Raw genomic sequence first — 16,090 nt, forward strand, 5'->3', positions numbered from 1 at the left:
ATTACTTTATTTTCTATGCCTTTTATAGGGAAAAACAAGGAAAAAATGAAAAAATACACCATTTCTCCAATTTCATCCCCTATAGTTTTAATATAAACACTGCTACTGTACATAAAATTTGTCCTGGTTGTCTTGGTTATCACAAGACTTGAAGTACGTCCCTAGTGCAAAGTATGGTGACAATATATTATTTGGAAATAAAGGTATTTTGTCTATGTTGTGTTTTTTGTTTTACAGTTCTCACGCGCACAGCAGCACTGTCTGACTTAAAAAAACGTCCTGGAGCCGTTACGAGGCTCCAGAAGGATGTTTTAATACGCCTACTTTTCTTTAAGTGGTTAACAGGGTGCTTTCCCAGAAGCTGTTATGCCGTAATGGCCATTTTCAAAATGGAGGACAGAGAATTCCATTGATCACAGTGGACAAATGGGATGCAGGAGGAGAAAGAGATTGATGAGTAGACTACACAGTAGGTAAGTATGACCTGTGTATGGTTCTTTTGACTTTTAATTTTCAGTTCAGGTTTGCTGTAAAATATGCATGCTAAGATATGCCTGTTGGAAGTAAGTTTTCTACAGGATACAAGAGCCAATTAGGACCACAGCTGGCAGGTCAGTGACTTTACAGGAAGATTTGTACAGCTACTGCAAGTCATTGCGCTAGGTGGGCCCCATGACAGCGGACATCTGTTCCCAGTCCCTCCAGACGCAGCCAGGAAACCACTCATACATCAGTCTACAAAGCGATGATTAATGGCCCGTTCACCACCAAACACCTGCTCTATTTATCACTGTGATTCAATAAAATAAACTGCACAAAATATGGCTACCCAAAGCCCCTGATTTACTAAAGATGGGAGAACAGTGGTAAGAGCCTACGGGTGGCCACACAGATCAATTCCACAGTAATCAATCAATCGATGGGATGAACTAGGGGTGGTGAAGCGGATGCTAAGAAATTCAAATCATTGCAAGTTTTATGCAGCTTGGAAATAAACCAACCAAATCTGCTAAAATGAGTTGATTGTTTCAGTGTACCACCATTGGCTACCTTAAAGGGAACCTAAACTGAGAAGGATATGGATTTTTCCTTTTAAAATAATACCAGTTGCCTGACTCTCCTGCTGATCCTGTGTCTCTTATACTTTTAGCCACAGCCCCTGAACAAGCATGCAGATCAGGTGCTCTGACTGAAGTCAGACTGTATTAGCTGCATGCTTGTTTCAGGGTGTGATTCAGCCACTATTGCAGTCACAGAGATCAGCTGGACTGGCAGGCAGCTGGCATTGTTTAACAGGAAACATCCATATCCTTCTCAGTTAAGGTTCCCTTTAAGCACTTCAGCCTGCAGGTGTTTTCACCTCTAGGACAGAAGCAATTTTCCCCAGTCAGCGCTCCTCCCATTAATTCGCCAATAATTCCATCACTACTTATCACACGTAAATGATATAGCTTGTTTTTTTCGGCACAAATTAGGCTTTCTTTGGGTGGTACATTTTGCTGAGAATTATTTTATTCTAAATGCATTTTAACAGGCATAATAAGAAAAAAAAATTAATGATTTCTCAGGTTTCAGCCATTATAGTTTTGAAATAATACATGCTACTTAAATTAAAACCCACACATTTGCCCATTTGTCCCGGTTATTGAAACGTTTAAAAATGTTCCCTTTTACAATGTATGGCTCCAATATTTTATTTGGAAATAAAGGTGCATTTTTTTCAGTTTTGCGTCCATCCCTAATTATTTACAAGCCCATATAGGAACAAAATAATAGTAATATACCTTCACAATATACATATTAAAAAGTTTAGTCCCTAAGGTAACTACGTATCTATTTTACTTTTAAACTATTTTTTGTTTTGTTTTTAAACATGTTTTTTTTTTTTTAGTTACTGGACAGGGTGGGGGTTCAATCAGTTTTTATTCAATGTGTACAGTTTTTCTTTTATTTTTTCTACTTTGAGGTTTCTTGCACACAGGAACGTTACAGGCGCACGTTAGTGCAGCCTGTAACGCTCCCCCAACGCACAGCAATGTAACACAAGTGGGCTGTTCACACTGCCCACGTTGCGTTACATTGTAACGCAGCAAAGTGCTGCATGCTGTGCGTTCTACGCGGCTAAGCCGCGTTAGACTGTTTGCACATGCTCAGTCATGTTGGGGAGGAGGGGAGAGCGGCCGAAGACATGGCTAATTAATATTCACTGCACTCAGTGACGTGCAGTGTTTACTTCCTGGAGCGGCCGCTCTGTGCAGCGATTGGCCGGGCGGGACCACGTGAAGCCGCATGCGTCCAAGAGTACGCATCAAGGCATCACAGACGCCAGAGTGAGCTGCACAACGCGGCTCACTCAGACGTCCACACCAGAGAGCACCAGGCGTTGCGTTAGGGGCACGTTATGTGCCCTATAATGTCCCCTAAACGCAACGTCCTGGTGTGTAACTAGCCTAATTTTACTTTTTGGCCACTAAGTACGCACTCTCCTGGGAGATTTTATGTACATTTTATGACGTCTGTTTTCATGAATCAAGATGCCTCCTGATTGGAGGCATCTTGATTCATTCACAGGGGATCGTTTGCTTCGGGGGAGCACTTGTTCCCCTTCCGCAATAGATTTCCTGTAATAGCGGCGGGGAACGAGCCACCTGCACGCGGCTATGCATGCACAACCGCTGCAACACCGCTGGACGAATATATTCGTGCCACAGTAGCTTAAAGGACACATGAAGTGAAAGGTATATAGAGGCTGCCAAATTTATTTCCTTATAAGCAATACCAGTTGCCTGGCAATCTTGCTGATCCTCTGCCTCTAATACATTTAGCCATAGACCCTGAACAAGCATGTAACAAATGCTTGTTTCTGGTGTAATTCCGACACTACTGCAGCAATATAGATGAGCAGGGCTACCAGGCAACTGGTATTGTTTAAAAGGAAATAACTACGGCAGCCTCCACATACGTCTCACAACAGTTGTCCTTAAACAATACCAGTTGCCTGGCAGTCCTGCAAGTCTCTATGGCTGCAGTAGTATCTGAGTCACACACCTGAAACAAGCATGCAGCTAATCCAGTCAGACTTCAGAGTGCCTGATCTGCATGCTTGTTCTGCGACTATTGGCTAAAAGTATTAAGGTGCCCATACATCAGATGGTGGGGCTGATTTCTTAACAGTACGTCTCTCAAGCAGCGTGGGCTAATACTAGCACACACAATGCGTGGTCCTAGCAGCGTAGCATGTGCTGTTAAGTTATGCGCGATCCTTACAAGTGCTGCAAGATGTCCTGTAGTGTGACCGCGATACTACACTACAGCGGCCGCTGCTTTGTTAATTAACGTAGTAGCGGCCATGTTAGTTAAGTATCGCGGTGGCGCTAAAAGCTCATCGCGCACCACTTAGAAGGATTGCATGTAAATTATCAGCACACGCTACGCTGCTAGGACCATGCATAGCGTGTGATAGTATTAACCCATGCTGCTTGAGAGCCGTACTGTTGTTAAATCAGCCCCACCATCAAAAGGCGGCGTCCAATTTACTATAAAAACAGCTAATTCGGCTGCCAGCTATTTACGCCTTACCCCAGAGTCCACAATGGCCTGTAGGGGGAATAGTAGGTAATGCTGCCGGGACTTTTGCAGGAGCAGAATTTTGGCTTCGAACACTGGCAATCCAGCACAGGAGGTTTGGGCGCCACCATAGATGGTAATAGGAATTACGCCTATAGCTGCACCCAGTGAGTCACTTCGGTGCCGTCAGAAGACGGAGCAGAACTTACATTTAAAACACTGTAATTCGGCTGCCAGCAATTGCAGAAAGAGGAAATTACATAATTCCCCACCATCCACATGGACCTGGAGGGGGAATAGTTTTAAACGCCGTCGGGACTTGTGCAGCAGCAGGCTAAGCCGTATATCAGTTGTATCTTGTGCCCAAGTCTCCCGGCGGCGATTCTTCTCGTACGCTTTTGGCTTTGCCCTGTGCCAGAATTTCCCAGTGCCTTATTTACATGCACACGTGACATAAATTGCATTGTAGTCTGGGAGAAATGTGCTTCTATCACACATGGATTTTACATTTTACAATTTTTTGTGATGATGTACAGAGGCGCCAGAAGCATAAAATTCACAAAAACGCTTGAACCATTCAGGAGGCGGTGGTGGACCAGCCAACCCAAAACAGACACAAAACTGTCTATTTCAGTAGAAAAGCATTTATTCACATACTCCTAGAACAATTGGCAACGCGTTTCACCGGCACAATCCCACTTCTTCAGGCAACAAACAGGAGTAACACACAGCTTAGGGTCCAATCAGAGCTTGGCAGAGGTGCCAAGCTCTGATTCGACCCTAAGCGGTGTGTTACTCCTGTTTGTTGCCTGAAGAAGCGGGATTGTGCTGGTGAAACGCGTTGCCAATTGTTCTAGGAGTATGTGAATAAATGCTTTTCTACTGAAATAGACAGTTTTGGGCTGGCTGGTCCACCACTGCCTCCCGAACGGTTTAAGCGTTTAGCAAATTTTATCCTTCTGGCGCCTCTGTACATCTCTACAAATGAAGATATCCACCCTTGGTGGAAGGGTGTCACGCCCTCTTTTTTCCTCTATCCACACAGAGCGACGTCTTAGTCCTGAGTGGGGACAGGCCTAATCTCCCCACCTGCATCTTCAGTGGTTGCCCTGTGGTAACCCAGGTATAATACTTACGCTTCATATATTCCTCTCCCTTTTCCCAATACATACTACACTATATTGGGCTATCGGTCTTCTGCTTCTAATTTTTATTGTGATAGTGGACCTTTCCTTTTTTTCAAATGTTTTTTTTCAATTTATATGTGTCAGTTTATGCCTTATTAAATACCTCTATTAAACCTCTCTATGCTTAGATTTATCCTCTCCTGCTGTAAGAGAGGCTGTGCTGTTACATATGATGGTCCCATAAGCCGTCACAAGGGCCTCGTTTATCAGCACAGTCCCTCCTGCACAGGATCAGCCATTTCCTCCTCAGATGATCATGTGACAGACTTCCCACATCCCAGCTGGGGGATTGCCCCCAGGGACAGACACATCTGCCACCCGACGTCACTGCATTCATTCATTAACCGGAGTGAATGGATGCCAGCCGACCCTGCCGGCAGCGTGCGGCACAACCATCTGGCAGGGCAGGGGTTAACTCTCAGGAAACACAAGTGGTGAAAGGACTTCATCTGGCCTATCAGTTTTTAGGCTTTCAAACAAACACTGTTAAAGGATGAATGTACTTTAAAATGAACCTGAACTGAGTAAAATTATTTAAAATAAAAACATGATATACCTGCAAAATTAATATTATATTCTAACCTCACCATCCGTTCCTCTCAGAAGCTCACCATTTTCTTCTTACAACGATTCCTACCAGTTCTGACAAGATTTTATCAGAATTGAAATATAGCAGTTACTGTCAGTTATAACTGAAAGGACAACTGATGAGCAAGGTAATGTCCATGTTTCCCTATGGCTCAAGTTAATGGTGTGCTGACCAGGATGCGGTTATGGGGTAATGGCCATTTTCAAAATGGAGGACAGAGCATTCCATTGATCACAGTGGACAAACAGGACGCAGGAGAGGAGAAAGAGATTGATGAATAGACTACACGGGAGGTAAGTATGACCTGTGTATGTTTGTTTATTTTGACTTTTACATTTCCAGGACACCACTCTCGCCGTTCCACAGGTGAGGCTGCATATACCTGGCTACAAGGGGCACTGGGCGCATAGTCACCTGTGCCGCACTACTATCCATTCCCTCCTCTTCACCTCTTTGCTTCATTACTCCGCACATTCCATCATCACCTATCCCCAAACCGGGAGGACTACAAATACCAGCCAGCTTGGAGACCACACTTGGTAGTACCAAGGCGGAGTTATCCTGTGACCGAAAGGAGACAGCAGGCGATCGGCAACACTGTATCCAGAGCCTATGTCCCTGGCCTACAAAGGGACAAAAAAGAGCTAACACTGACCACCCCATGCGGGCGAGTCAGCAACTTATAGAGGTGAGAATATTCCACGGAGAGGCTTGTCATCTATATTGTTTTGAAATGGAGTGCGCTCTTCCCCTTTTGTCTTGTCCCTACCCCATCCCTGTCTACACAGATATTCTACTAACCACAGTGAGTGGTCATCATAGAGCCGCACCACCTATCAAGATCGCTCCTCCTGTGCACATAGGAGTAAATATATACCACTCAGTATATAGGATCATCACCCTTAAAACATAACTGAAAGGACAACTGATGAGCAGGGTATTGTCCAAGTTTCCCTATGGCTCAAGTTAATGGAGTGCTGACCAGGAGCGGTTATGGGGTAATGGTCATTTTCAAGATGGAGGACAGAGAATTCCATTGATCACAGTGGACAAACAGGATGCAAGAGAGGAGAAAGGGATTGATGAATAGACTACATGGGAGGGAGGTATGACCTGTGTATGGTTATTTTGACTTTTAAATTTCCAATTCAGGTTTTTAGGAGAACTGTAGTGAGAGGTATATGGAGACTGCCATATTTATTTCCTTTTAACCTCCCTGCCGTTATAAAAAATTGCTGCGCACGGCAGGGAGGGTGTTTTTTGGCATTTTTTTTTTTTTTTAAGCATGTAGCTAGCCTAGCGCTAGCTACATGCTTCCCCCCTCCCTGCGCCGATCGCCGCCGGCGCATATGCCCATCCGGAAATCCCGTTCTGAACGGGATTTCCATGAGGGCTTCCCCCGTCGCCATGGCGACGGGCGCGATGATGTCACCGACGTCAGAGGGAGTCCCGAACCACCCCTCGACGCTGCCTGGCACTGATTGGCCAGGCAGCGCACGGGTCTCGGGGGGGGGCACCCTCTGATGCGGCGGGTTGCGGCGAATCGGCGCGGAGCGGCGGCGATCGTAAGTTACACGCAGCTAGCAAAGTGCTAGCTGCGTGTAACAAAAAAAAATAATTATGCAAATCGGCCCAGCAGGGCCTGAGGAATCCTCCGCGGCAGGTTACCCCGAGCTGAGCTCGGGATAACCGGCAAGGAGGTTAAAGGATACCCGAGGTGACATGTGACATGATGAGATAGACATGTGTATGTACAGTGCCTAGCATACAAATAACTATGCTGTGTTCCTTTTTTTCTTTTTCTGCCTGAAAGAGTTAAATATCAGGTATGTAAACGGCAGTTCCTGTCTGAGTCAGGACTGGGTCAGAGTACAGTGTGGCCCTCACTGATAAGAAATTACAACTATAAAACACTTTCCTAGCAGAAAATGGCTTCTGAGAGCAGGAAAGAGATAAAAGGGGTCAATTGTTCATAGATTTTAGTTCTGGCATACTTCAATGAATGTGTCATGAAGCAAAAACAATAAAATAGTTTAAACTTAAAAAGTAGATTTAAACATAAAATAAAACTGTGGAATATCTTTTTAGTCATTTTAGGAGAAGGAAGATAGATGCAATCGTTTATTTCATTAGTTTATTTTCACTTTGGGTGTCCTTTAAGCAATACTAGTTGCCTGGCAGCCCTGCTGAGCCATTTGCCTGCAGTAGAGTTTTTTTTTTTTTAGTTGCCATCTGTTTCTCCCCATTGCAGAGATTTTGTCTTGTGTTATCCAAGGAGGAAGTTGGGGCAAATCTCACCAATGGGGACAGTGATGTTTCTATAAAAACAGGAGAGAGAGATACTGAACTTCTACTTATCTGTGCAATACAAAGATAAATATTCTAGCTTAAAGCAAACCTGAACTGTAAAATAAAAGTCAAAACAAACATACACAGGTCATATTTGCCCCCCACATAGTCTATTCATCAATCTCTTTCTCCTGTTCGACGTCCTGTTTGTCCACTGTGAGTAATGGAATTCTACGTCCTCCATTTTAAAAATGGTGATGACCCCGTAACAGATGCCGGGTCAGCACGCCATTAACCAGTAATATTGCTTGAGCCATAGGGAAACATGGACATTACCTTGCCCATCAGTTGTCCTTTCAGTTATAATTGACAGCAACTAATAGTGAAAAAGGGCCCTAGGGCTTTCAGCTTTCGGAGAGACAAGTCTGACTAGAGCTAGTCAGAACTGGAAGTAATGGTTGTTAGAAGAAAATGGTGAGCTTCTGAGGGGAACCGAAGGCGAGGTAAGTATGTAGTATTAGTATTCGTTTGCATGCACATTATGTGTTTATTTTAAATAATTTTTACTCAGTTCAGGTTATGCAAGTTACGAGCTTACATGAAGCGATGAACGAGCTGAGTTTCGTAAGAAGCAAACTGTACCCGGTCGTGTCCGAGAAGGGGTGCGATACATTGTCCTTCACAGCTCCGCCTCCAGCCACACCTTCATCATTCCCTCACCATACCCCCTGTAGTCACATCACCCCCTCCCATTCACCTTCGCTGCACTCCAGCTACTTCATCACACCTCCACCACACCCACTGTAGTAACTATCAGGGCTGTGGAGTCGGAGTTGGAGTCGGAGTCTAGGCAATTTTGGGCATTCGGAGTTGGAGTCGGAGTCGTTGATTTCATAAACTGAGGAGTCGGATGATTTTTGTACAAAATCCACAGCCCTGTTAAGTATAAGACTAAGGAGTAGGAGTCAAGGAGTCGGAGCCATTTTGGGTACCAGGAGTCGGAGTTGGAGTCAGAGTCATGGTTTCAGAAACTGAGGAGTCGGAGTTGGAAGATTTTTGTACCGACTCCACAGCCCTGGTAACTATCATACGCAGTCTTTGTATTACGCACCCAAGACTTGTCATTATTTCCTACAGAGTGGAAATCATTGAAGTGTACCGGAGGAGATTTGTGATGAGATAAACCTGTGTATGTACAGTGCAAAACATTAATAATTAACCAGGCTGCTTTTTCTTTTTTTATTCTGCCACCTGAAAGAGTTACTGTCTAGGCATGGAAGTGACAGCTTCTGTCTTGCCAGTAGCCTGTTGAGAATATAGTAAAATATCACTGAAAGGGCAAATTACAGCCATAAAAGTTTTCCTGGCAGAATAAGGCTGCCATTAAGCAAAGACAATAAAACATTTAATATACTTTGTTAATGTTTAAATATAAAATAAAACCATGGGATATTTAAAAAAAAAAGTCATTTTTTAGGAGTATGAGGATATATACAATTGTCCATCTTATCACACAGTGGATGCTTGGCAGGTGTTGCTGCACCATATGTATTGTTATGTATAGAATGCTTGGGGGGGGAGGGGAGGGGGTGAAGGGGGTACTGGCAGTGTAGAACTTGCCCAAATCGCCTTAGCTATGTCACTGCTAATGCAGCATACGGTAATTAAACAAAAAAGAAACTATATCATTGCTTAAGATTTCAATTCAAAAAGAATTACTGTGGTTTGAAATAAAAAACAAAAAACACGGATCCAGCAGACATAAAGATAAGTATCAGTTTATTTCAAACAAAAAACTATAAATATATTTCAATGCACGTAAATAATATTTACAATGAAAACAGATATTGAATGCATGCAGCATATGGTAGACATCATTTTATATCTGCTGTAATAGTAATAATAATAATTAGATATGCCCGACAAACTGTCTGATATGGACTGGATATGTTTGAGTCAATAGACTACTCACAGATTTGATCAAAGTGATCAAATTTACTGGACATATCAAGCCTCAGAAAAGCCACTTTAACACCAATGAAATTGGCCATTGTATATATGTTCTTATATTCCATACTTTACATAATAACAGCTTCATTCAGAGAGAGATGGAAAAAATGAATTGTGAGAAGTTACCCAATAAAGAGAACTAACCAACTTCTGCCAAATATCAGCTGTATAACTCTCGGGGAGTGTAAGACAGAGGTCAGAGTTATGGGCATAGTCAGAGTTATGGACACGGTCATAGTTATGGTCATAGTCTGTATGCCTGAGCAGTGCTAGAGGAGGAAGACTCACATGGCCCAAGCATGAGTCTGTCCACTTAAATGTAATATTTCAGTTCGTGTTGGAACCTGTTGCCACTAGGCTTCTCACATCTGTTTGGGTCACAATATGCAATCTCACTGACATGGTTTCCGGGCTGGCCCTTCCACTACTTGGTACTTTGGGTTGTCCCTCTCTTTCTACTGAATTCAGAATGAAAAAATGCCCAACCATACAAGAAGCATGCGTTGCCCTTCTAATCCTGAAACTCTGACATGAAGGTCTCACCAAAGGAGTCCCCAGCCTAAATCCGCCTCAAATGTAACTTTTTAGTAGGGGTTAGGACTTCTGTCAAGTAGATAATGCTGGCTCTGTCACCAGTGGGACAAATCTCCCTCACTTCCTGTCCTAGTGACACCCGGAACAACTAAAGTAATACTTGTGTGTTAACATCAGTAACGGAAGGTAGGACACAGAGATGAAAACAGGACAGATGCTTTAACTTCACAAGTTAAGCAAAAATAGCTGATTTTTCTACTTGTCCCACAAGACCACCCTACTGCCTATCTTGTTCACACCTGATACGGCAATAGGAAATTCTTCATAGCAGGATGAAGACCTGAAAGACGTTTCAACCCTTTTCTAACCTTTACAAAAAAAAAAAAGAAAAAAAAGTCATGCTTTAGCTGTTCTTCTTTCACTCCGTAACATTTCCACTGAAGCCTATACACACTTTCAATTATTGGCCAATCACTAACCAATTTCGCCACCTTCCAGTAGTATCTGCTCATAGTATTCAATATCTGTTCACTCTCATACTACATGGAGGTAGTAAAATTGGTCTGTGATTGGCCAATCATAATTCAAAGTGTGTACCTGACTTAAGTCTTGGTAGACTTTAGAGCAGAACTTCAGGAAAAAAACAAATGGTTTTTGATAGTGTGGAAATGTCCTTTGGGTTTTACCAATATCTGTTTCACCACTGGAGAAGTGCTTACAGCACATCTGTCTCCGGAGTCCGGAACACCAATGTCTAAAGAAGGGGGGGGTAAAGCAACAAAACCTCATATGGGTTGTGCCTCTTCCTCCCTACTCTACAAAAGTCTTTATTGCTGTCTCTGTCCTTGCTGTAGAGGTTTACCCACTTCCAATCAGAAATGGGAGCAAAGGGAACATAGAAAGCAACAAAGATTCCAATTCCTTTATACAGCGTCCAAAATGGAATTGAAGAGTTCTACTTTACATAAGCGGGAGAAGGCACCTCACCTTATCTCAGTGAAACAAGAAGGATCAGAAGAGCACCTGTAGCAACAACCATTGCAACCACTCCCTCAAGAATTGCAAATTAAGGGGTATTTCAGAGTACCTATAACCCCAACCATCATCCTAGAAGACAAAACGCTACCAAATAGGACAATGGTCATCCCCATAGACACCTTATGCACCCCTTACTATAAAGCAGGCTCTTTGCACCATATCAATGAATAAACATTATTTATTTATTTGTTACAGCTCAAGAACATCAGTTGTTTTGGACATTTGAAGAACAGTGAAGAGCCGAGCTGGTTTCATCCCCATCTCATAAACACAGCTCACTGGAGAATCAGATATTAATTACATATAAAACAGCAAAACAACTGGGATTTAACAAACAAAACAAAAACAAAAACCATTCATAACTTCAGTGCTGGAAAATGTAGTTAACATAATGATGAAAACATTACAAGCAACAAAAACCCATAAGTTTCAGTCTTTGTAACACAAACCAAACACGCCCACAGAAGCACACAGACATAGGATGGCGGATCCTGAAAAATATGCATTATGAGCTCCTAATTAGAACTAACATGCAGTCATACTTGGTGAATGTTGCACACTGTCTTTATACGGATCATTTATATAAGGATATTTAAAACAAATACGGTATTATGCAGGGTCACCAATTTCGAAGTATGAAAGGCGATAATGTCAAGGTTGAAAAGAGATAATGGTAGGCTAATGTCAATCGTTCCTCAGCCTTTTAAGCTCTCTGACCAGAGAGTTTCTTTAAGCCATGAAGCCAACCGAACACTTGATATTGGAGGGTTCAGCTCCATCGAAAAAGGCAAAGATGAAGTACATGACCTTCCGGATTTTGGCTAGCTCACACAATCTCTCCCCAAATTCTTGGGATTCTGCCTCATAGCACTGAGCCTCACTCTCATCATCTGCCTTCCAAAAGACGGCTGGAGGTTCAAGGAGTTGGCGGGTCATTAGATTGGTGAGGTCTGGTGTCCAGTGTTGGGAGGTCCCAGTGACCACCACTTTGCCAGGTGTCTTCATGTGGATCTTCCACCATAAAAATTTTAGCTTCGGCTTGCTGAAGTCTAGGCGGTAGACGTACTCGTTGGGCTTTAATACTTTCTCGCCATCTTGAGGCCTTGTGTTCTTCTGCTGCAGGCTGTGGGCACGTATACGCATGCACTTGGTGAGCTGCGTATCTTCAGTGAAGCAGAGTTCAATTTCTGAAGCCTCTGAAGCCATGGTCCTCAAACTTTTCAATGAGAACTCTTCAAGAGGTCCTTCCGAAGTAAAAGGCAAAGTAAAACTGAAGTTGTGGTTACTTGTTTCTCTCATCTTAACCTTCTTCCTCCTCTCCAGTGCTAGGCAACCCAGTTCATAGAGGGAAGGTGTCCTTGGGGGATCCCTGCGGATGCTCTCTTGCCTAATTTGCAGCTGAAGAACCACGTAACAGCTTATGCAAACACATCTACAGGGAGTACAGTTCTGGCGTAGGTTTCCGTAGAAACACTGTCAGGAGAGCGGAAACTGTAATGAAACAGTAAATAAGATGCCTTTACTGTATAACTGTACAAGCAACTCTCGATAACCTTCAATTAACAGCTATGTATGTGGTTTCAACAGGGCTGTCAGACCTAAGCTGTGTTCCTTACCGACTATCCCTCAAAGGCAGTCAATGGCAGGAATCATGTAGCCAAGGATGGTACTTCCCTACTATATAGGCAAGAAAGTGACCACCTGTCTCAATATCTACAGTTCATATTGCCGCGCCAGTCGGGCTTTTCTGCGCATGGGCGGAAGGGCCGCGCATGTGCAGAAGAGACCGACTGGTGCGGTTGAGCCAGATTACTGGGACCAATAGCCGGAGAACGGCGGCACCCAGGAGGATGGCGTGGGACTCAGACCAGCTTCTGGGGCTGGAGCAAGCCCCGGGTAAGCATCAAACATTTTAATCATATCGTCTCTGGTACACTTTAAAGTTTTAAGGTAAATTCATCAAATTCTGCCCAATTGATGGAACGATCATTTTTTAAATAAAAAAATGTTAGGTTCATCAGCATGGAAATTGTTTAAAAAAATAAAATCCAACATTGCTACCGATACATGGTAGATTCAATCCATATTATTGATCAAATGTGTGTTCCAATAACTCAAAGTTGGGATGAGATCAATGTGAGCGTAGGTTGCAGCAAATGTTCAGAACAATTAAACGATTTACAGATGATCAAAAGAGGTCAAAATGAAAGCCAATTTCTGTGCAATAAACTGAAAATCTCCATCCTTCTCAATCAATTGACAAAATTACCATTTTTAGCAGTGGGTAGAAGGATAGTCGGCAGATGCAAGCTTAAGCAGCATAAAAAAGCTTTATTCTTTTGGCTTCATGCAGATTGCACAACAGTTTAACCACCCTGGCGTTCTGATTAAATCGCCAGGGTGGTTGCGGGAGGGTTTTTTTTAAATTAAAAAAAAACTATTTCATGCAGCCAACTGAAAGTTGGCTGCATGAAAGCCCACTAGAGGGCGCTCCGGAGGCGATCTTCCGATCGCCTCCGGCGGCAAGGAATAACACGGAAGGCCGCAATGAGCGGCCCTCCGTGTTTCGCTTCCCTCGTCGCCATGGCGACGAGCGGAGTGCCGTCATGGACGTCAGCCGACGTCCTGACGTCAGCCGCCTCCGATCCAGCCCTTAGCGCTGGCCGGAACTGTTTGTTCCGGCTACGCTGGGCTCGGGTGGCTGGGGGGACCCTCTTTCGCCGCTGCACGCGGCGGATCGCCGCGCTGCAGCGGCGATCAGGCAGCACACGCGGCTGGCAAAGTGCCGGCTGCGTGTGCTGCTTTTTATTTGGTGGAAATCGGCCCAGCAGGGCCTGAGCGGCAGCCTCTGGCGGTGTTGGACGAGCTGAGCTCGTCCAGACCGCTCAGCAGGTTAAACTAAGATTGGTCCTACCCGAAACTTCAAATGGCTGTGGGGTGAGGTGGGAGCAGTGGGGGCCGCCTTACGACCGTTTCGCTCTCCTGAGCGTCTTCAGAGGCAGCGCAGCCACTCTATTTTGCTGCTGCGTTGAATTCCAATTACCTTTGTATTAGGACAGGGGTTTTAATTATTGTTTTTAATTATTTTTGTGATGTATGGATAAGTCCCTTAATAAATATTGTTTGATACATTGAGACTTTTCAAGCATCTTTCATTATTCTATTGTGGTATTGGGCTCCTTTTTTAAACGATACTTACCTTCTGTCAACAAACGTTTGTCTGTTCTGCACGTTTCCATAGCAGCTGCAGTGCCGGTTCTTTTTCTATTGTGTATATAGAATTACCATTTTCCAACCGATATTGAACACTTTATGAATTGAACAGCCAAAACTATGTTTGGCTCACCCTCGATAACTGATACCTCCTTTCCCACGAGAAACTACACGGGCGATGACACTACACAGGAGCACACACGCCAACCGAGCGTGCGGCGGATGTGACGTGATGGAGCCTCTATACGGAAACCTGCCAGCCGGCCAACATACGGGGGAGAGCCCATTCTGTAAAACTCTACACCTTATATATGATTTGGGACATGTGAGTGCAAAACGATTTTATTGTAAATAACACTTTTTAGCACTATCACGCTATGGGCTTGATCCACTAAACCGTGATAAATTGTATCACGGCCAGTTTTGTGCGCAATCGCAAATTCCCGCGATTGCGCGGGAAAATTCACAATTGCGCGCAAATGCAAAAATGCGAGCGAAAACGGCTGTGATAGGATTTATCACGGTTTAGTGAATCAAGCCCTATGTGCGCTATTTTTATTGCGGTTGATCATCATAAGTGGACCAGTGACAAGTATTAGAATAAGAAGAGGGACCTAAAGACTGCCTGAGCGGTGAGGGACGACCCGGGAACGGTCCCAAGGTGCTTCAGACCCCCAGATTGGGTCAGACATTGCGGTGAGGGGACCACAAAAGGGTGTGGTCCTGGCCTGTCCATATAGGAGGGGAGTGACCATTGAACTACCTAAGGAAAAGGAAGGATGGCTGTGTGTTGGAATAGTGAGGCAAGTGGAATGGAGAGGATTGGTTCACACTGGCTGTTGCTGAACTGTCTATGCGGAGAGTGCATTTTGGCATTTTTTAGGATATAATATACTAGATGTTGTTTTATGGACTGGATTTAAGTGGATAGTATATGCAAACTGTGAGCGCTAACTTTTGAGAATTGAATTGTATGTAAGAGGAGGCGAACCGGTCTATGCTGATATTATTATAGCTGTGAGCACATACCTCTTTTATAAAAAAAAATGGCTGATATTGTGGTGAAACCCCTCCCACAGTGTGATGTCATGACCATGGTCCTGACAGTTTGCTGTCTGTGAACTACATTGCATTGTGGGAAATAACGGCTTTTTCCAACTGCCAAGAAAGCAACATCTCCCTCTTTGCATAGAACTCTCAGTAACGAACATTCCAGATGGATCACCTGGCAGGACTAAAGAGGTCACCACCAGTGATACATTCCAGAATGTAAATCAGGGAGAGGAAAGATTTTACACTGTGCAAACACTGACAAAGTAATCATACATGAACATTGTAAAAAAATATGAGATTTTATTTATGTCATTTTCACATTACAGCTCTCTTTAAGAACCGAATGTAAAGGTTGACCCAACACAAAAAATTGGTTGGTGTGTACCTAGATTTAGACTAACTAGGTGCACGCCCTGCGGCAAAACACTAACGCCCACACTAGTGGCAGCGTCATTTTTTTATGGTGTCTAAATGTTCGCATTCCGTTTGCAGGCTTTAAATTCAGACCTTTTTTGTAATATGCACACGGTTACAAATACACAATTACATAATTTCCTGCATTCTAGAAAAATCATACATTAAAGTAGAAAGCCCGCACAGAAACCGCCAT

At 43.7% G+C, this 16,090-nt stretch overlaps 2 protein-coding genes across 2 annotated transcripts in view; both read right to left on the reverse strand.

The window, feature by feature from the left end:
- CAPN5 (calpain 5) overlaps window positions 1–16,090 on the reverse strand; it is a 122,698-nt gene that overhangs the window by 24,848 nt on the left and 81,760 nt on the right. The window lies entirely within an intron of this gene.
- OMP (olfactory marker protein) lies at window positions 9,510–12,688 on the reverse strand. Its single transcript, XM_068266670.1, has one exon. It carries the CDS (start codon window positions 12,511–12,513, stop codon window positions 11,944–11,946), a length of 570 nt encoding a protein of 189 aa, XP_068122771.1. The 5' UTR covers window positions 12,514–12,688; the 3' UTR covers window positions 9,510–11,943.

The sequence above is a fragment of the Hyperolius riggenbachi genome, chromosome 2, assembly GCF_040937935.1.
Source record: "Hyperolius riggenbachi isolate aHypRig1 chromosome 2, aHypRig1.pri, whole genome shotgun sequence".
Lineage (NCBI taxonomy): Eukaryota > Metazoa > Chordata > Amphibia > Anura > Hyperoliidae > Hyperolius > Hyperolius riggenbachi.

What these genes read in the sequence shown, in the direction of transcription:
- OMP (XM_068266670.1), bottom strand. Translation starts at nt 12,513, where the DNA reads ATGAGAGAAACAAGTAACCACAACTTCAGTTTTACTTTGCCTTTTACT.